The sequence below is a fragment of the Sardina pilchardus genome, chromosome 21, assembly GCF_963854185.1.
Source record: "Sardina pilchardus chromosome 21, fSarPil1.1, whole genome shotgun sequence".
Taxonomy (NCBI): Eukaryota; Metazoa; Chordata; class Actinopteri; order Clupeiformes; family Clupeidae; genus Sardina; species Sardina pilchardus.
The window spans coordinates 15967870-15990541 of NC_085014.1; the positions used below are offsets into that span (position 1 = coordinate 15967870).

The window sequence follows — 22672 nt, forward strand, 5'->3', positions numbered from 1 at the left end:
TACACAACTTCTAGCACAACATCTTTATTATATACATAAGTGGAGAAGGGGAAAGTGGAGAAAGTGGAAGAGAGCAGAGAGGAGAGAAGAGAAGAAGAGAGAAGAGGAGAGAAGAGGAAAGGAGAGATGAAGAGAAGAGAGGAGAGAAGAGGACTATCTATCTATTTGTTTTATAGCTTATCTGTGGGCATCTCAGGTTTGTTCCAAACAATGTCTCGTATCTGTGCACAACGACAATAAAGTATCTATCGAGAGAAGAGAAGAGAGGAGAGGAGAGGAGAGAAGATGGGAGGAGTGGAGAGAAAAGAGGAGAGGGGTTCAAGAGGAGAGCTGCAATAAGAGAGCGAGAGCGAGCGGGAGAGGAGAGGAGTAGAGAGGAGTAGAGAGGAGGGGATAGGAGAGGGGTTCAAGAGAAGAGCTGTGATAAGAAAGAGAGAGAGAGCAGGAGAGGAAAGTAGAGAAGAGGGGTGAGCTGTGATAAGAGAGAGAGAGAGAGAGAGAGAGCAGGAGAGGAGAGAAATAGAGGAGAGGAGCTGAGGAGGACAGACAGGTCAGACGGAGCCCAAGAGACGCCCACACAGGAGCCTTCAGAGGAATGGAAACAAGTACGCAATGGAAAGATGGACAGGGGAGTGAGGGATGTGTGTAGGAGAGCAGAGGGAATCAAAGAGGTAGGAACACGAACACACACACACACACACACACACACACACACACACACACACACACACACACACACACACACACACACACACACACACACACACACACACACACACACACACACACACACACACACACACACACACACACACACACACACACACACACACACACACACACACACAGATTTTTAAAAGAAGGGTCCACACTAGAGAAAGCCACTGGAAAAGTGTGAGGGAGAGACAGAAAGAGCAGGTGGGTCAGAGAAAAAGACAGAGACTCAGAACATCCACTCATCCACTACGTAGTGTAGTGTACTAGGCTTTAAAGTAAATAAGCACTACAAAAGGATTCACTTCACAGTGCACTACGTAGTGAATGAGTGGACGTTTGGAACGCAGGCCGAGACTGAGAGACAGGACAGAGGAAAAGGAGTCAGACAGTGGAGGAGGAGGAGGAGGAGGAGCAGGAGGAGAAGGAGCAGGAGACGGAGGAAGAGAAGGAGAGAGAGGAGGAGGAGAAGGAGGAGCATGAGGAGGAAGAGAGGGAGGAGGAGGGGAAGGAGAGGATGGAGGAGGAGGAGGAGAAAGAGATGGAGGAGGAAGAGAAGAAGCAGAAGAGGGAGAGGAAGGAGGAGGAAAGGGAGGAGGAGAAGGAAAAGGAGAATAACACAGAGAGTAATATCCATTCTGTTCCAACACAGCAGGACGAGTGGCACGAGTGAGTGGCCAGCTGAGCGGCTCTAGCAGGGCCTGCCCACCCCAGCAGGTGCTGGCTGCCTCCACACCGGCTCCTCCAGGCCCAGCGCTGCTGCTGCTGCTGCTGCTGCTGCTACAGTACGTCTGCTGCTGCTAGAGCTGAACTGGCTAACTTCAACAGTGGAGTGGACCTGGGGGGACTCTACTGGGCTAGCTAGCTAGCTAGCTAACTAACGACACTAACCTTTATTTTCTTCTCGCCTTTATGTTAATGGAAAATAAAATAAGAGACCAATTAAGACACAAAACACCAACATGCAACACACCACTCTCTGGAGCTTGGGCTAACGGTCTATTGTCATTAACGTTGTATAAGATCACTAAAAAAGAACGCTGAAACATTCAAAGATCGAAAGATCTCTAGAACGTGGGATCTTCTTTTATATGTCAGGTGATACCCTATCAGATAAGGAGGTGGAGAAGGGGGGGGGGGGCACTGTTGAGGAGGGTGGCCTGCTGAGGGACACCTGGCCATCAGGGGATTATGGGTAATGTGATCTTGGGCAGATAAGGGCTCTCGCTCATACCTCTTTCCGTGCACCACGGCTCCGGGGTCCTTGGACAGGGCCTCCAGCTCCTGAACCTCGTCCACCAGCGTCTTAAAGCACACCTTCTTCATCCTGCGGGGGTCGGAGAGGAAGAGAGAGAGAGAGAGAGAGGCAGAAAGAAAGTAATAAAGAAAAGTCAGAGAAAAGTCAGAGAGAGAGAGGGGAGAGGGTGTGAAGAGATTGCACATTGAAAAAGCCGACGCCAAGAAACAGAGGATGTACGCTCAGCAAAACAAACACAACTGTCCGTATTTCTGATGAAATGGTGTAAGGCGATATCGTGTGTAAGGCGTTTTTTATACAGAGCTTTGCGAGCTTTCTCATTTTTAAATCTAATAAGGTTCCCCCATGCGAGGATGAGCAATACTTGTCATGAGTGAAGAAAAATAACGGCACAGCGTGAGTCTTGGGCTCTCCTCGTCCAAGTGTGTGTTTGAGCGGAGTGTGTGTCTGAACGGAGCAAGAGTTTGAGCAAAGTGTGTCTAGAAGTAGTGTGTGAATTTTGTGTGGAGTGAGTGTGTGTGTTTGAATGGAGTGTGTGTTTGAACAGCGTGTGTGTGTGTTTTGAGCGGAGTGTGTGTTTGAGCGGTGAGGAGGACAGTGGGTTAGAGAGGCTCCGTCCAAACGGAGGAGACACTCACACTTTGTAGGCCACGTCGAACACCAGGGAGGTGATGGGGATGAAGATCAGCCCCATCCAGAAGACTCCGGAACTGAACATCATGTCCGCCTGAAACACACACACACACAACAAACACACACACACACACACACACACACACACACACACACACACCAAACAGAAACACACACATTAGATCTCTCCATGGGCGTCAGTTTGGTTTGAAATGTGCTGGGGACAAAAACACATTCGGAAGTGCATTTTCAGAAGTGCTGGGTACAATGACGCATTCATTTTCTTTATCTTTTGCTCAGGTCATGTTTTGAAAGACGCTGTCTTTAAGTACTTATGTAAATGAATAAAAATGTTGACAATGTGACATGACGTGACATCGACTCAGAGGCAGGCACGTACAGTAGCCTAGGTGTTCAAAAGATTCGGGGCTAGCCCGACTGACCCTTCCATTTTCTGGGGGTCGGGGGTTTTTTTCCCCGGGGAAATTTAAAGATTGGGCTGTGAAAGATGCGATTTCAACATAGTTTGAGAAGGAAAGTAAGGCCAATCGTTGAGGTCCTCGTCGTCATATTTTAAGAACAAGCTAATTTCCCCACTAGACCGAAGTCTACGTCTACTGAGCTTAGATGTGTATCGAGCAGAACGTTAATAACATACTCTGACGAAGATGTAGGCTAATCAAAACGTTAGACTATTGCTGTGCACCTTTGCATTAGCCTACAATAAACTAACAAGCAAAAAAAAACCCACTAGCCTTATACACTGTGCTGCTCCGGTATTTTTCTCTTTTTGATCAACTTGTCCCCTGCCGTGGATGCATGCACCATAGTTGCTTGTAGAATAGCATATCTATTCCTTTTTTGAAGTTCCCTATATGTCATTTATTGACTTCAATAGGCTACACGTATTTCCAGTTTACAAACAATAGGCCTAGTACTAGAGGACGCCGGGTGGCCGCTCACATCGTTCTAAAGTTGCAACAAATGATTCGGACTCTAACGCCAGGTCAGCGCTAGTAACAATATTGCAGTTGTGGCTGCCAGAGCCATATAGATACGGCTCTGGTGGCTGCTATGTGTGTTATGAACTTCAGGCTACTTTTTAGTTTTTAGCCAAATTGAGCTCGAGGTTTTTTTAAAAAAAAAAAGTGGTGGGGACAAAATTACTCATGACGAAATCTGATGAGGACGCGTCCTCACCGTCCCCATCGCAAACGACGCCTATGGATCTCTCTCTGAGGCTATAGAATATCAGTAGATGTAACTGATGAGGTAAATGAGATGACACACACACACACACACACACACACACACACACACACACACACACACACACACACACACACACACACACACACACACACACACACACACACACACACACACACACACACACACACACACACACACACACACACACACCTTAAATTACCACACCCTAAACACCACAGTCCTCAACATACTTCCGCAGTGTTGACAAAACAACAGCTGAGTCTTGAGCGCAGACTCCCGAGAGTCTCCCAAAGAGGCAGCACCCAGCAGCTGGTCCTCCACACACACTCTGACCACACGCGCGCCAGAGAGAGAGAGAGAGAAAGAGAGGCCCTCCGGCGCTCCACACAGCTCAGACGGCTGGGCTCCAGGACTGAGGGGACTGGCCTCTGGAACACTGGAGCACTGGAAGGGCTTGAGGAACTGACCCCCCCCCCCCCCTCACTCACTCTCATCCCCAACCTCCAACCCCAACCCTGTCAGCATCTTGTTAATAGTTGGAAAACAATGACAGTGCAGGCTGTGTTGTGTCTCGGAGGTCTGCCACACACACACACACACTTTACAGATTGTGAAAAATCGCGTAAAAGAGAGAGCGTGAGAGAGAGGGAGAGAGAGAGAGACTGAAGAAGAAAGAGAGAGCGTATGAGTAAGGGAAGACACATGGGAGGGCAAGGCAGACAATGCAGGGGCCAACTGAGACAAAAGAGATGACAACGTTGTTTTATTATAAAAAATATGCTCTCCGTCCACACACGCATGCTATCTCCAAATCTCGTCCACATGGAACTCTTGTAAAGAGTAGAGGAGGACACCTGAAGCACGAATCGATCACATGACCATTCCCCCAATTGTCAGCATTGTGAAATGCAGAATTGAACTGCACTACAGATGCTCCCAAAGACAGCGAGGTTAGTCAGGCTCCGTACTCCGGTCTCCATGATGCCTTCACTGCTGGCAGGCGAGTAGTGAGAGAGGAAGTGAGTCATGAAGAGTCCAGACACATCAGACTGGTCCAATCAGGTCCAATCAGGAAGAAAACGTGGGTTCCTTCATCATCATCATCATCATCATCATTTTCAGATGTTTGCAGACTCCCTGTCCACATTCAAAGCTGGAGTTTTCAAATGAATATGAGGCTGAGGGCGTTTTTTTCCCCCCAATCGTTCTGTTTCAGGAGCTCGGAAATGCTCGAGTTTTGGACTCACAAGGCAACGGAAGAGTGTTGACGTAGCCAAAGACAGAAAAACAGATAGACGACGAACGCCAGAGAGCAAGACAGACGGAGGGCAGAGAGAGAGAGAGAGAGAGAGAGAGAGAGAGAGAGAGGAGGAGGGGGTGTTGTCCTTCGTTCACCTCTCCAGCAGCTGTTGGCCAGCTGAGGACCAGGTGAGGCAGGAAGAGGAGGTGGTGGAGGAAGAGGAGGAGGAGGAAGGTCTGGCGGAGGAGTGGGTTGCGATCGGCCGCAGACGTGGGGCGGGAGCCAAGCATGAGGCGCTCAGGAAGGAAGGAGTCGGGGCCGCCCGGCACGAGCCCGAGGTGAGGTCAGCAGATGGACTGGACCCGCGCAAGCGAGCAAACCGGACCACACCGCAGGCAGACCTGGGACCAGTGCTCACACTGCTCAGGCCAGACTGCAGACCAACACGTGGGCCGCATCTGGTACGGGATCGGTTGGTTTCTGGGAGTGATGCCTCAGCCCTGGGAGCCTGTGGCTTCTGTAAAACACTCAGGTTCAGGTGACCTGCTCTGCTCGGTGGCAGTGCTGAAGACACCCCTAAGGCACACACCTTATTCCCCTGTAACAAACACACACACACACACACACACACACACACATACACACACACACACACACACACACACACACAGAGAGTGACACAAAGACACACACACACACACACACACACACACAGACAGAGTGACAAAAAGACACATGACACATATGGAAGGGATAGGACAGAGACAAAGACAGAAACACGCTCTCCTTCGCACGCACGCACAAACACACGCACGCATGCACGAAAACACAAACACACAAGCGCAGAAACAGAGAGCAGCAAGTCTGAAGAGGCCTAGGCAGGACCGGATAGATAGAGATGAGCATTTGTCTCACCTCTCCCACTACGCAGCCCAGTCCATCCCCCGCAATAAGCACTGGCCTGATTTACTGCATCCCTCAGCGCAGTGTAAATAACAGTAATCAGAGGAGAACCCGATACAGTGTTTCAAGAATGTGTGAAGCTTATGTTACAGTACGAACTCCAAACTGAGGAACACAGGCTGCAGCCTTATCTTCAGACACACAGACACACAGACGCACAGACGCACACATATAAACACAAAATCCCCTTCTAGGGAACATCCCATGACTATTTTTTTTTTTTTGACAAACAAAAAAGAGCTGCTATCTAAGGCCCCCGGTGCCAAAACAAATGTGGAGCTGGAGGGAGAGTCCTACTGCAGAGGGGACGTCATGTTATTCTTATGAGGAGAAGAAAGGGCTGGAGCGGGTGGACTAGGCCCGCTTTCTCATCACCTCAAACACACTCCCTCTGCAATCAGACAGCCAGGGGACGGTGTGTGTGTGTGTGTGTGTGTGTGTGTGTGTGTGTGTGTGGGGAGCACAAAACCTTCCTGAGATTGGGCTGCATAGAGCAGAGACGCAGGGCGTCTGCTTGTATCAGGAGTGAGATGTGTGTGTGTGTGTGTGTGTGTGTGTGTGTGTGTGTGTGTGTGTGTGTGTGTGTGTGTGTGTGCCTGCCCACACACGCTAGAGAGAGTGTCTGTGCGTGCGTGCATTTGAGTGAGGTGGGTTTAGGTACATCATTTATACATGGATGTATGTACAGGCACATCACATGGGTCAATCCGTGTGCTTGTATGGGTGTATTTGAGAATTCATATGAGTGTGAGTATTTGTGTGTGTGTGTGTGAGTGTGTGAGTGTGCACGAGTGTGAGGACTAGAGGCGATGCTGGCGGTGCACTGTGGTTCCAGTGGGTCTGAGCTGAGGGAGGGCTTGTGTCTGGAGTGTGTATGATGTGTGTGTGTGTGTGTGTTTGTGTGTGTGCGTATGATGTGTGTGTGTGTGTGTGTGTGCGTATGATGTGTCTGTGTGTGTCTGTGTGTGTGTGTGTGTGTGTGTGTGTGTGTGTGTGATGTGTGTGTGTGTGTGTGTGCGTATGATGTGTCTGTGTGTCTGTGTGTGTGTGTGTGTGTGTGTGTGTGTGTATGATGAGTGTCTGTGTGTCTATGTGTGTGTGAGTGTGTGTGTGTGTGTCTGGCGTGGCGGGGGGGTGGGGGGGAAGAGAAGAGTAGGAGACGGCGCTCCTCCGTCCTCTTGCTCCGCGGCGCGTCTCCAGCAGGCCGGCTCTGTTTGCTTTGGCCCGCCGCAGCTCAAACTATCTGTCATTAACTGTCAGAGAGCAAAAATCCCGGCAAAGAAACACAGAAAGCCCACTGAAGCCGCCCGGCGCATCGCAATTTGCCCAACATGCTTGTGCCACTTGTTCAAACTCAGGGCCCCCAGACAATGTCCTTCCTGTAATCTGAAACAGGGCACCCCCACCAAACCAACAGCCCCCCCCACAACCCCCCCCCCCCCCCCACCCTCGTGCCCCTGCACACACACACACACATCTCAAAAAACATCACCTGGAGACAGCCGCCGCACGCGTGCACACACACACACACACACACACACTAACACACACACGGCCCAGTGTCAGAGCTATCAAAGGTGGTTCAGGTGGTTGAGAGAAATTGGCTAATGGTCCCGCCATTACAGGGGCAAACACACTTTGAAGTCTGACAAAACATCAGCAGAACGGAAACCCCAAATGACTGGAAAATTAAAATGACTTTCCCCCCAAATGTTGGAGAAAAAAAAAAAAAAAATTGACAGCGGGTATTTTTTTAGAGGGACTGGGGCTGGAGGGGGGTTGGAGGGTGCTCGGCAACACGACGGAAAATTGCTGCCAAGCACGAGACATTTTCTTGTCAGCTTAAAAGCTCCCCCTGGGCCTATATGTTTTCCCTAAATGATGGCAGTTTGACTATTTTCATTTTTGTCTATACATCTTACCATCTAATAGGAGTCCCTGAAGCTGTCTTAGGCTTCTATCCAAACAAACATGGGGTCTGCTCAAAGCTCTATATCAAAGCCGGCTCGCACAATAAAACAAACCATTTCTCCCCACCATACCAAATCTCCAAACCACACAAGAAATGTTTCCCTTTGGAATGTTTTTCAGAAATAAATAGCCCTTTAGATGCAAACAATAGAAAAATGGGAAGAGTGAGAATACCCCCCCCCCCCCCAACACATACACACACACACACACACACACTCATCACGTACAGACACAGTCAGAGAAAGAACAAACATCTACAGTGTGTCAGCTTTTTCTCTTGCCTCGTGCATAAATCTTGGTGTTTTTCAAAATATTTATCTGTTGCGAGTTTGTAAAAATACACACAGTAAATCTGTAGGTTGTTGGTGCACAGAGTGTGACGGGGTGTGATTCCGCTCGGCTGCGGGGAGGAGGCAGACGGTGTGTGTGTGTCCCTCTGTGTGTGTGTGTGTGTGTGTGTGTGTGTGTGTGTGTGTGTGGACGGGTTAAGGGGGAGAATGTCGGGGGCAGAGGGGTGTATTTTTAGGCCACACTAATAAACTCGTCTGGGCAGGCAGACAGGGGGGTGTCCTTGGCGATGGCCGAGACTGTTTGGACAGGGCATCAACGCCTCCAGTGGTCACGGGAGACACACTCTCAAACAAACAAGGACTGACACACACACAAACGCGCACACACACATACATACACACGCGTACACACACACACACACACACAGACACACAGACACACACACACGCACACACACACAGGCCAAGACAAAATGTCTGAACACTCCTAGGCTTCCGCACACACTAACATGCATGCATACACACGAACTAACACACACACACACACACACCTCATTGCTGTCAGCAGCTTCAATGTCCAAGTGAGGGCCCCCCTTTTTCGCTTTCTCCCTCTCTTTCCCTCTATCACACACACACAGACATCCAAAAGCTAAAGCAAAAGTACGCACACACACACACACACACACACAGGGAGACAAAGGGCACTTCTGTCAATCATGACTCAAAAAAAGGTGAAATGAGATGGACACTGGGCTGGAAACTGACCCATCTCCAGGTGGCCTTTGCATCCCTGTGTGCAAGTGTGCATATATATATGTGTGTGTGTGTGTGTGTGTGTGTGTGTGTGTGTGTGTGTGTGTGAGTGTGTGTGCACTGCGCCAATGAAAACAGGAGGACAGAACCAGATCAGAGCGGTTTCTCCGACACAGAGTCTCGGGCGCTCTGCTGCAGTATCGCTCCGCCACCACCACTCAACCCCCCCCCCCCCCCTCCCTCCCCCCTCCCCCCCGCTCGCTCACAGCTGAGAACGGTTATAAATCCGCACCAGCAAATTGCATCTGACACCATTACGACTCTGTCCGTGGACAAATGGCTTTTTTCCGCTCAAGCAGCTGTAGCGTAAATGAACTTGTTCAGCGAGGCGTCAGTGGGAAGAAAACTGTGAAAACTGAACTCATTATGGCGGCCGTGTTGCTTGTGGTCCTCGTTCCATACCAGTCCTCCTCTCGCTGTTTTTTTGGGGCATTCAGCAAAACCACAATGGTCAAATAAGCAACAAAAAGAGAAGTCTCCGCTGAGTACAGTCGGACAAGCGGATCCAATTCTGTCAGTCAGTCGGAATAATGAATTCTCCCGACTATTCAAAAACCCCACAAAGTATTGAGTTAACTAGAGGTGTTAACATATTTAATGGAGTTAATGTCCTGAATCGTGGTCGATTGATCGTGTCTGGAAGTGCTGATCAGTATTTGGCTGCTCAGGCCTGGGTCCCAGTGGTAATACAGGCCAAAGAATGTTAATGCCTTCCATTGTGATGGTAAGCGTGAGGAGAGGACTATTCACCCTGTGCACAGGCCTTGGGCTTATGGCTGACTCAACTCCAGCAGGGCGGGTGGGAAAGACTGGTGCAGGCATACACATCCATCCACCCACATGCACACACACACACACACACTCGGACAGACACAAACACACACTGACAGACTGACAGACGGAAACACACACACACGGACAGAAACACACAACACACACACACACACACACACACACACACACACACACACACACACACACACACACACACACACACACACACACACACACACACACACACACACACACACACACACACACACACACACACACACACACACACACACACACACACACACACACAAACACACACACACACAAAATAAACAACCAAACCTCTGCTACAAACATTTGTGATAAACAAAGCCAGAGCCATATAAACACGCGGGCCTGTAGTCAGCCTCCCTGGTGTCATTTCCCATCCCTGTCCCGTGGCCGTCTGTCTGGGCGTCCTAAATCAGCGCGGTTAGGGCCTCTCTGGGTGCCTCTCCTACTCCCCACAACACGAGGAATGTGAGGAAGGGGAGAGAGGAGGAAAAAGAGAAGCAGGGCTGTAATCGCTGTCACTACTCCAGAGTCAACTGCTCTCCTTCTCCTCTCCTCTCCTCTCCTTTCCTCTCCTCACTCTCCACTCCTATCCTCTCCTCTCCTCTCTCTCCACTCCTCCTCCTCCTCTCCTCTCCTCTCGCTCCACTTCTCTCCTTCTCCACTCTCCTCTCTCTCCACTCCTCCTCCTCGTCTCCTCTCTCTCCACTTCTCTCCTCCTCCTTCTCCACTCTCCTCTCTCTCCTCTCCTCTCCTCTCCTTTCCTCTCCTCTCCTCTCCACTCCTCTCCACTCCTCTCTCTCCTCTCCTCCACTCTCCTCTCCTCTCCACTCCACTCCTCTCCTCTCCTCTCCTGTCTCTGGTGGTAGTGGGATGACTGCACTCACACGGGTCATATACTGCAGGTCAGCTGGACCCAGCAGTGGGAGGGGAAGGGAGCGCTTGTGTTTATGTGCTGGGAGTCCACAGGAGAGAGAGGGAGAGAGAGAGAGAGAGAGAGAGAGAGAGAGAGAGAGAGAGAAAGAGGGAGAGAGAGAGAGAGAGAGAGGGAGGGAGAGAGGGAGAGAGAGAGAGAGGGAGGGAGAGGGAGAGAGAAAGAGGAAGAGGCAGGGCCGTTGTTGCTTCAGCAGATAGAGGAGCTCAGCTTCACTTCAAGGTCTGCCCCACAAACAAGTCAGCTGCCATTCAGAAAGACTTCAGCTCACACTGCTCAGATGGAGGGATGGCAGAGAGAGGCAGAGGAGGAGGTAGAGGAGGAAGAGAAAGGGAGAGAAAGAGACAGGTGTAGAGAGAGGGGGGAGAGAGAGAGAGAGCGAGAGAGACGGGGGGTTGCTCCCTAGGGACGGAGGAAGGGAGGAGAAAAGAGGTAAAAGAGAGAAGAGGAGGAGGACAGAAGATTGAGGCTTGAGGCAGAAAAAGAGAAAGAGACAAAAAGAGAATTAAGGATTAAAAACAGGGTGAGAGAGTGCTGGGAGAAAGTAAGAGATGGCTGGACTAACGAAGAAACAGCAAAAGAGCATAAGAGAATGAGTGAAAAAAAGAAAAGAAAAGAGAGAGAAAGGGAAAAAGAGAGAGATGGAGAGAGGGAGGGACTCCCACGGAACACACGCGGCCCACACAGCCTCGCCGGGCTCCCCTCATGCCACCATCGCAGCAGCGGGCCTGCCGGGCCGACGCAAGAATTTCACGAGCGCCTCTCTCCACGCCACCTCCCCTGCCGTGTCCGTGATGGAACACAAACACTCGTTTTCTCCTCTCCTCTCCCCTGGTCCATCCTCCACGCTGTGAGCTCCGGCAGCACAAGCCCCGTCATGCCGGAGAAAGGAGAAATCCCCCCCAAAACAACAACACTTATAACTCAACCAAACTCGGGCCGGCATATTGCGCTGCTGGAAGTCATTTGCGAATTTTCGTAAGCGATGGAAAGAATAAGAAAGGAGCGAAGTGGTGGCTCTCGGTCGCCGGCGGTCCCTGGGTTGCTGTCGAAGAGCTGCTGAGCTGTTAAAAAAAAAAAAGAGGAGGAAGAGAAAACACACACACACACACACACACACACACACACACACACACACACACACACACACACACACACACACACACACACACACACACACACACACACACACACACACACACACACACACACACACACACACACACACACACACACACACACACACACACACACACACACACACACACACACACACACACACACACACCACTCTGTGCAGAATCACAGTTGCGCGCCCGAGGGGCCTGACACCCCTGCGGCCTGTCCAGCGGTTTCACACGGCCCAGTCATAAATCATCCAATCACAAGCTGGGAGGGAGGGAGACAGAGGCAGAGAGGGAGAGAAAGAAAGAGGGAGATAGACACAGAGAGAGAGAGAAAGAGAGAAAGAGAGTGAGGGAGAGCTTCGGCATCCCAAGGTTCAGTGGTGGAGCAGAGGGGAATTATGGGAGCAAGCTTTTTACAGGCTGACTGGAGACTGGAGAGCCTCTGTTTGTGTGTGAGAGTGTGTGTGTGTGTGTGACAGAGAAAGAGAGAGAGAGAGAGAGAGAGTGAGCCTGCGTGGATGTGTTTGTGTCCGTGTACGTGTGTGTGTGTGTGTGTGTGTGTGTGTGCGTGCACGCATGCCTGCGTGTGTTTGTGTCCGTGTACACATGTGTGTGAGTGAGGGAGAGAGAGAGTGAGAGAGAGAGAGAGAGAGAGAGAGAGAGAGAGAGAGAGAGAGAGAGAGAGAGAGAGTGTGTGTGTGTGTGTGTGTGTGTGTGTGTGCGTGTGTGCGGTTGTCTAAGACGTAAAGCTGTTGTAACTCCGTCAGCGGCTCCTTTGACGGGTTTAATCGGGAGAGAGGCGGAGAGGGGTTCTATAAAACGCCGGAGCGCCGGCAGGAAAAATGGGGCGACGGGTGATTTCTGTCATGTCATAATTCACACCTGCTGTTTCACACAGCACCAACACCCACCCTCCCCCTACGCACACACACACACACACACACACACACACACATCTCATTGGGGTAGGGGGACGCTGAGCTGACCTGGAACAGTTTTTGCCGTTTTCCTCTTTCCGTACGCGACACAAAACCGCCGTTCACGGTCAAAGACGTGTCAGGACCATCAAATGGGGGTCACAGAGCATGGAGCTGTCTGGGTGGAGTGTGTGTGTGTGTGTGTGTGTGTGTGTGTGTGTGTGTGTGTGTGTGTGTGTGTGTGTGTGTGTGTGTGGAGGGGTGTCAGTATGATGTGCTGCCTCTTAAAACCTGCAGACAGGAGGTGAGGTCACTGCCTCATTTGGTGCTGTGTTCGGACTTACGAGTGGATATGAAGGAATTACTGTAAGCTCTCTCAACTCGCTTTTACAGGCACACACACACACACACACACACACACACACACACACACAAAAACACACGCTCACTGAGATGTACACACAAAACAGACAAGCGCACACACAGACCTACGTGTACAGAATCTCACACACACACACACACACACACACACACACACACACACACACACAAAATGGGCACGGACCCAAAAGAGTGGGCTCAGCTTGTGCGGAGGGCGAGTGTTGAGCTGGCGGCTGAATGCACGCTGGGTTTATCTCTGGATAGGCTGAGCAGCCGACTCAATGGCCACTCTCATCCACATTCCTCCGGATCAAAGAGAGTGAAGCTTGATGAGCCGTCCTTTTCATATGGATACACACACACACACACACACACACACACACACACACACACACACACACACACTCGTACACGTGAACACACACTCACACACACACTCACTCGTACACGTGAACACACACACACACACACTCTCGTACACGTGAAGACACACACATACACACATACACACACACGTGAACAAACACACTCCAATACACTCATACACGTGAACACACACACACACATACACCAATACACTCACATTCTTACACGTGAACAAACATATACGTGAAATCACACAAAAAAACACACACACACACAGGCACAAATGAATACATTCACTCCCACACCCACAAAAATAAACCCCTAACACACACACGCATAAACATATGGACCTTCACACTCCTCTACAGAAACACACACTCACACCCACCAGGTGCACCTCGACCAAAATAACGGGTGTAAAAACGGATCTTCCTCTTGTCAGCAGAGCGCACAGCCCAGAGTGGAACACTGTGTCAGCACCCCGAAACAGGAACAAACCGGAGCACTTGATAGGGCCGCACCTTTGTTCTAGTACGTGTTCTACCGACGCACACCTCACCTCACGTCCAATCAGAGACACTCAGACGGGCTCCGTCTCTCCCGGATCCCCCCGTCCGAGCGGCGCTGGAATGTGAGATGCACGACTCCGAGGCTCCGAGGCTGGACACGGAGCAGGTGTAGCTGACGGAACTTTGGGACATGTCCACACAAACCTTCGTTGTGACGCACCCCCCCCACCCCCCCTCCATCCTCACCGCAGCCGAACGGATGGGAACGGAAGCGAGCCCCCCTGCTGGGTAACGGCCGTCCGTGACAAGTGAAGTGTCTCACAAGGTCGGGCCCGACAGCAGCCAACAGTTTATTAACACCATTATTTTTAAACCCCGACGAGGAGCATTTTCGCCGAGCGGTTCCCACGTATATTCTCCGCATAGTTTGGACGCCGTTCAACACAAGCAGCCGCGATGCTCCCTGACCTTGTCAGTGGTCAGCAGGCTTACACCTGTCCCGTCAGCGCTGCGCGCCAGAACCGCTTCGCTTCTCTGGTCCCGATCCAAAGACCAGCCTGGTCAACAGCAGCAAGTCCTTATCAAGCTTCACCGCAGAATAACTCAAAGGGACGGAAACGTTTCGAGTTGCACCCTTGCCAGACGAGCAACTTTAAGCGCCTCCATGGAGCGAGTCAATCTGAATTCAATCTGAATTCAATCTGAATTGCGTTGAGCACGGAAATGCAGTGACCACTTAATCTCCTTTGCAAGCCAGCACATGTGCAGGTACCAACATGCCTCCTCCTTTCCCCCCAGTCTACCTGCAGGTCTCTCAACCACCCCAGTCGGAAGCCATGTCCTGCATTCAGAACAGCCATTCATTACAACATTTACTAGTCATTTCCTGTGTATAAGCCGCAGGGCAGTGTTTTATGCGAGTTAAAAGAAACAAAACCATAATTAATACCATGTTAACTGTCCCCATGTATCAACCTCATAGCAGAAAAAAATTGCAACATCAATGTTTAAGTCGCGGCTAATAGTTAGTAAATGACAGTACCTGTACACAATGCACTACTACAGTACACACAGACTCCCTACATAACCCACTATGCAGTGACTGAGCGGATGTTTTCAACAGAGGCGTGATGTGCGGGCATAGACTGTGGCTGTGTAGCTGGCGTGGGGGAGGGTTCATGATGGAGGATGTCTAAGCTGGGCAGAGCAGCCTCAGATGCCCTCTCGGGTATCGCTGGCAGCCGTCTCTGGTGCGGCGGTGCCCGCGTGTCCCGCTGAGCGACGGCGGCGTTGGGTGACCTGCCCGCCGCACCGCCCGCTCTCCTCTGCCACGGGGGGGGGGAACACGACGGGTCTCTGTAGGGTGCGGAGGCGGGGCAGACGGGGCACCGGCTGGCGAGGGTCGCCCAGCGTTACCTCATGAAGTCTCAGACACGACTCATTTCACACTTGTGAAAGAGATACGTGTCTGTGTGAGAAAAGAAAAATGGCCTGAGGTGCGCAGGGCACCGGGAGAGAGGGAGCGTTTTCATTACGTTGTCATTACGTGTGCTGTCCAAAACACGACTTGAGTTCTCACTTAAGAACGTGACACACATCTGTGCAGAAGAACAAGAAAACTAGGCCTGATATCTTCCTCATAACTTCCATGACACGATGACCACTGCAACTCAGAGATAGGATTCAAAATGACAGACATAATCTCTCCACAACAGTCTCAGCACTACTACAAAGCCTTCAGAGAATACACTACCAGGCCTGACTAAAATCCCGGGAGCAACAACTAACTCGACTAAACATCTTCAGCTGGTGCAGAGGAGTTAGGAAACAGGGGAAAGCGTGTGAAGCAACATCCCCGCCCGCCAGCGTTCAGCGGGAGAGCGGCGAGCTTGAACGCGGCCGGTCTCGGCCACCCCCGAGGAGAGAGTCCCACGCGCTGCCCAAACGTGTCGGAGAAAGCGGCGGTGGCGAGGGCCAAGGCCCTCGTAAAGCCTAATCACACGTACGAGAGGAAAACCGCTCGGCTCCGTGGGCTCCTAAGGAGGCCCAGATCGGCCGTGCCAGAGCGGCAGGAGCCCCGTGGCGATCACAGAGGCGCGTAAAACAACTCGGCACCACACCACCGTGTCAGAAATGGGCACGAACACAATGCCCTTTAAATGGGTTGAAGGCAAGGGATCATGTAATGTTCATTTCTTTGGGCTTCTTGCCCAGTCGAGAGTGACAGGGAGCCAGTGGAGGAGAGATTGGAGTGAGAGCGGGAAATGACCACGGGTCAGAATTGTAACCCTGGTCTCCATGGGCGCTTGGACCGAAATCATCGTCAGGACACTGTCGCTTGTGCCGCAGCTCCAGAACGATGCCGGTTTGTGGCGATGGGGGTTGAAGACAGGCGCCGTGACGTCCGTATTCTGTTTCAGCCACTCTTTAACCCGTTGAGCCGAAACAGGGGGGGCGTTCGAGCGCCCCCGAGCAATGCGGTCCGTGGAATGCACAAGAGATGCGTCTGATCAGCTTTGGGGCTGTGCAGACGACCAGTCCCAGCCCCAGCACAGCGTAGGAGAGCAGGGGAGAGAGGCTTAGAGAGGCTGGCGGAGGAGGCCTGGGAGTGCTTAGCGCTAACAGGGGGCTAATTGGGTCCATTAGGTGATTATGAGGGCCGGCCTGGCCGGCAAAACAAGAGGCCCACACAAGCCCCCCGGCCCTGGGCTGTGAAGCACTGGTGTAATGGTACTCCCCTCTGACACACACACACACACACACACACACACTCTCCACTCCCTTCTCTCCCCCTGGACCCGAAACAAGAATGAGGCAATGATGAGATTAAGGAGAGAGATTGTGTAATGTCAGGAGAGCAGATGAGGGGTGTGTGTGTGTGTGTGTGTGTGTGTGTTATTTGTGTAACGTGTAATTGTAGGTGGGTATGTGGTATATGAATCTTGAAGTGTATCTGTGAAAGTGTGTGAGAGTATATGTTGGAAGAGTGTGGCAGAACTTACTTGTGTGTGTATTTAATTCCCTTACCTCTCCTGGGGGCTATGTGTTACATGAAATCTTCAGTTTGAGAGTGCCTGTGTGTGTGTGTGTGTGTGTGTGTGTGTGTGTCTCTGTGTGTGTGTGTGTGTGTGTGTGTGTGTGTGCGCACGCGCATGTGTGTATGTGTGTGTGTGTGTAATTCCCTTACCTCTCCCGACATGTCCGGAGCCAGGGGGATGAGTGGCCACAGAGAGGAGTAGATGCCGAAGAACACGATCCACAGTGCGATGCTCCCCCAGATGGCGATGTGACTGAACTGGGAACAGTATGCAAACACACATTACCCACAATGCACCACAGAGACAGCACAACAGGGCTTTGCACCGGGTTCTCACACCCTGAACATCAAATTCAAAGACTTTTCAAGGACTTCAATTTACTGGTCCAATTCCTGATCAAATTCCTGGTCAGGGACCCAACACAACATAGTCTGAGATGTGGATCAAGGGTCAGTAATGGTCTATTATATGGTGCTGGTACACTCACCGTAGTCCAGGACGAAGTCTCCAATCCAGCTTTCAGACACACAGTGATCACCACGAACTGCACACGCACACACACACACACACACACACACACAGGGGAAGAAAGAGAGAGGAAAATAGAGAGAGGAAGGGAGAGAGAGACAGAATCAACATCTTTAACCCAGGCAACCCGTGTCCATGGAAACATTAGCCTCCCAGCGACACGGTCATGAAATGACACTTTCTGGTTGCGGTATGGCAGGGGCTCTGGGAGAGGTGCGCAGGCCAAGATAAACCTCGTTTCAGAATCAGAGCCACAAAACCCACCACCTCCCTGCACAGCCCTCTTCTCACCGCAACGACCGGGGCGCACCAAAGCAGATACAACTCTGTGTGTGTGTGTGTGTGTGTGTGCCTGTTCACCTGTGTGTGCTTGGTACGAGAATCTGATGTGCGTGCATGTGTGAGTGTGAGTGTGTGTGTCTGTGTGACTTTAGTGCGAGGATCTGAGTGTGCGTGTGTGTACTGTATGTACGTACGTGTGAGTGTGAATTGGGCATGAGTGTGACTGTGTGTGTGTGTGGTGAAGAACCTGACTGTGTGGAGAGACAGAGGTGCTTTGTAGAGGCTGGGCTGAGGCCAGAGTCTGGCCAAGGCAACAACATGGTGGCCAGCAGCCACAATAGAGAGTGGTGAGGAGCGACACCACTCACACACACACACACACACACACACACACACACACACACACACACACACACACACACACACACACACACACACACACACACACACACACACACACACACACACACACACACACACACACACACACACACACACACACACACACACACACACACACACACACACACACACACACACACACACACACACACACACACACACACACGTACCGTATAAACCATGTTCCCCAGGAGAAGATAGTCTGGAGTCTTTCCGTTCCCAAAGACAGTGTCTGTGGAGCAAAACACACATAAAGGCATTTAGGAAACAGAGAAATCACAAGGCATGCTGAAGGAAATATAAACATATACAATAATTGGGATGCTGAAGAGAAAGACAATATTCAATTTAATAGTAAATAAATATCTATGGTAAGAGCAAGAGAAAAAGAAAGAAACTAGTCATTTAAATGCTAGTTTAAAAACAAACATGTGCGTTTGTGTAGCTTCAGACTTAGCGTTGGCAACAACGAGCTGATTCATTCATGCCAATAAAGCATCATTTGATTTGATGTGATGCGATTTGATTTGAGAGACGAGGCAGGCGGAGAGAGAAGGAGAGGACGAGCCAGCTGTTGTGTTAGCGTCTGCATGGCATGGCCACTAACGAGCCCCTCTGCCAATCAGCGTGGGGTTCCGGGCGCTGATGTGTGGGCCCTGCAGCGGTCAGCGAGCATGAAGGCGCAGAGGAGCGGAGCGAGGAAAAAACCACCGCGGCCAGCCAGTCATTTGCGGCCATTAGAGCCCATCTGCTGCCAGAACACAGCGGGACCACTCTCCCTGCCCTCTCTCTCTCTCTCCCTGCCCTCTCACTCTCTCTCTCTCTCTCTCTCTCTCTCTCTCTCTCTCTCCCTGCCCTCTCTCTCTCTCTCTCTCTTTCCCTCACTCTCTCCCTGCCCTCTCTCTCTCTCTCTCTCTCTCTCTCTCTCTCTCTCTCTTTCCCTCACTCTCTCTCTCCCTGCCCTTTCTCTCTCCCTTTCTCTCGCTGCCCTCTCTCTCTCTCTCCCTCTCTCTCCTCTCTGTATCTCGCTCTACCCTCAAAATGTCAGTCTTTCTCTATCTCTATCCTTCCTACTCTCTCTCTCTCTCCTCCTACACATCAGTCTCTCTCTCTCTCTCTCTGTCTTCCACTCTCTCTCTCTCGCTCTCTCTCTCTCTCTCTCTCTCTCCTCCTTCTGCCTCCTTCTCTGACAGCTGAAAAGACGCTGAAAAGAAGCTGGGCTGGCACCCCTCTCCGTTTCCAGCCATCACAGACGTTTTTAAATAAAGAGGGCTGTTTGGATTTGGCCTGACAAAATATTCCTTCATTACTGGTAATGACCAAAGATCTTCCTCAGAGAGAGGGAGAGAGAGAGAGAGAGAGAGGGGAAAAAAAGAGTAAAAACAAAAACGACGCACTCCCGTTGAGTTCAGTGTTGGCCAACTTAATGTGAGTACTGGAACACCGTCTTGTAAAGGCCAGCTACACCCTCTCCCCCCGACACCACCAGCACCACCACCCACCCCCCCACCCTTCCCCTTCCCCAACCCCAACCAAATCCTTCAGCCGTCTCTTCCAGATGGTCACATGGGCGTGTGGTGTGGTGTGGTGCGGTGTGGCGTGGTGTGGGTGTGCTGAGGCCTGGCTGACGGCCTGTCAATCACGGGGCCGAGGGCTTTCTGCGCTTTTGTTTGGAGAGGCGGCCGGAGCCGGAGCCGGAGCCTGAGCCTGTGTGGTCCCCCCAGTCAGCCGGCCAAACCCACGGCTCAAGGAGGCCCATTCCTCCACCGCCGCAGACTGAGCCACACAGACACAGAGGGAGAGGGAGGGAGGAGGAGTGCAAGACACTGCCAACCAGAGCGTGTGTGTGTGTGTGTGTGTGTGTGCGTAGGTGTGTGAGAGGGAACGTAGGGTAAATGCTCATGTTTGGCTGTTTCCCCCAATACTCTACTATGTCTTATACTGAAGCGAGCAGCCCAACTGTGTGACCATATGTGTGTAAAGTATGTGTGTATGTGTGTATGTGTGAGTGTATCACCAAAACAAGTGTAGACCTCCATTTGCTTTAATGAATGGTCACGCTGAGTCCAGAACTATTCTATTGTATAACGCCATCATTTAACGCTGGTGGTGGCAGAGCAAAGCAGTTGGGAAATGTGCCTCAGTTCACTGGGCAGGTTTGTTTTGGAGAAAACTCATCATCAAACTACACTCATTCCTCTGTGTGTGTGTGTGTGTGTGTGTGTGTGTGTGTTGTGGATGCCTGGGAGGAGAGCAGCTTACCGTGTTGGAAGGCTTTGAGGGGGAACCAGAAGAGGATGACTGAGTGGAACAGGCCGTTCAGACAATGGGCCCAGAAGACCTGCGAGGGAGAGAGGGAGAGAGAGAGAGAGAGAGAGAGAGAGAGAGAGAGGGAGAGGGAGAGGACGCGACAAGGAGGAGAGGAGGTGGGGAAGGAGACAGCAGGAAGAGAGGACAAGGAGGAGAGGAGGTGGGGAAATGGATGGCAAAGAGACAGAGAGAAACAGAGAGAAGGGGAGGTAGAGAGAGAGAAAGATGGAAGAAATGAAAGAGAGAGAGGGAGAGAAGACAAGGAGGAAAAGTTGTGCAGAGAAAGATGGTGAAGAGGGAGGTGGGGTGGATAGAAAGAGATGGTGAAGGAGCAAGGGAGGGGGGGCAGAGTGAGAGAGAAAGAGGGAGGTAGAGAGGAGGCGTTGAGGGGATATGGGCGAAGGAGGGAGGGAGGGAGGGAGAGACAGAAGAGAGACAGAGAGGAGAGAGGAGAGAAAGCATGAGAACCCCGGTGGCTGCCCTAACCCTGCAGCCGACCCCCGACCCGGGAGCCTTTGTCCGAGCCCAGCGCTGGGCTAAGTGGCGGTTTTGTCAGGCCTCGCCGCTGAATGGCCTCCCCGCTGACAGACACTTTGTATATCCTGTGTGTGTGTGTGAGAGAGAGGCTGCATGTGCATGTGTGTGTAGATGTGTGTGTGACTGTGTGTGTGTGTGTATGAGTGAGTGTTCATGTTTGTGTATGTGTGTGTGTGTGTGTGTGTGTGTGTATTTTCGTGTGTGTGTGTGTGTGTGTGTGTGTGTGTGTGATTGAACAGACTGAAGGATGCCAGAGTGGAGGATTCGTTCAAGAAAAGAGGGGGTGGGGTGGCGGTGGGGGGTTAGGAGGAGGAGGAGGGGGGGGGGGGGGTGCTCAGCTTTCCCCTCCTACTTCTTTTCTTTCTCCATCTCTGTTTCTGAAGCACTAACCCCCCACCCCCCTCCCGTCCCCCCCGCCTTCACCCGCTACACAGTTTCTTCCCTCATCAAGTTTCTCCAGGCTTCTCCTTGGTGGATTTAAGAGGGGAAGAGAAACAAAATGGCCGTTTTTTTAAAAGGAGTGGCAGGTCGGGGGGGGCGGGGGAGAGTGTCAGGAGAGTGGTGCGCTTGAAGAAATTAAGATGGATTAGCTGGACTTTTCAAAATGTCATTTAATACTGAAAAAAAAGACCTAGAGGGAAAGGAGGGTTTTAGTACAGGTAGCTTTCAAGATGTAAGACTGTGTCTGTGTCTGTGTGTGTAATGTGTGTTTGTATGTGTGTGTATGTGTGTGTGAGTGTGTGTTAGGATGGAGGGGCAGACAGACCGAGAATGTGTGTGTTTGTGTGTGTTTTAGAGAGTATGTTTTAATGTGGACTTTGGATGTGCCGGCTAAATAAATATTCCCCCTCCAAAACCACCTTGTTTCAGATGTACTTTATGCGTGTGTATGGCCAAGCACAACACTAATGGGCGATGTAGCATGAAACAGCCGTGAAATCTACTCTGCCCGGCTCCACTCTCTCCACCCCCCTTTTTCCAGCCCTGTTCACCCAAACACGGCCACCCTCTACCCCCCTGTCCTCAACCCCCCCGCCCCACCCTACCGCTAACCCCAACCCCAGCCCCCTGCCCCTGCCCCAACCCTAGCCCCAAAACTAATGATGACTTCAGACATCTCAATGCATGAAAATGTATTAAACGCCACCAGGGCCATATTTGGTCAGGAGCCGTCCCGCTTGTGTTGATAAAAGCAGGCTTCCTAGAATGGTGTTGTCTGAATTTCACTAGGCACGAGGATCCAGTTATCAAAATGGAAGGTGATGTTGGAATGAGAGGGACAAGGCATTAATGACCAGTGAATACTGGTCGTTCTTGGCGTACATGGAGCAGAAAAGAGAAGGGTACATACTGATGGTCTGAAGCAAATTGAAAACATCGTAAACGTTAATCTACACACAC

General features: G+C 51.2%; 1 protein-coding gene across 1 annotated transcript in view; it reads right to left on the reverse strand.

Moving 5' to 3' along the window:
- Positions 1-22672, reverse strand: part of atp8a1 (ATPase phospholipid transporting 8A1) — a 150947-nt gene that overhangs the window by 5275 nt on the left and 123000 nt on the right. Inside the window, exons 30-35 of the mRNA XM_062523848.1 lie at positions 20687-20765; positions 18595-18656; positions 17700-17756; positions 17362-17469; positions 2611-2699; positions 1949-2041 (exon numbers count right to left, since the gene is read on the reverse strand). Coding sequence (XP_062379832.1) covers positions 1949-2041; positions 2611-2699; positions 17362-17469; positions 17700-17756; positions 18595-18656; positions 20687-20765 — 488 coding nt within the window. The remainder of the gene's footprint in view (positions 1-1948; positions 2042-2610; positions 2700-17361; positions 17470-17699; positions 17757-18594; positions 18657-20686; positions 20766-22672) is intronic.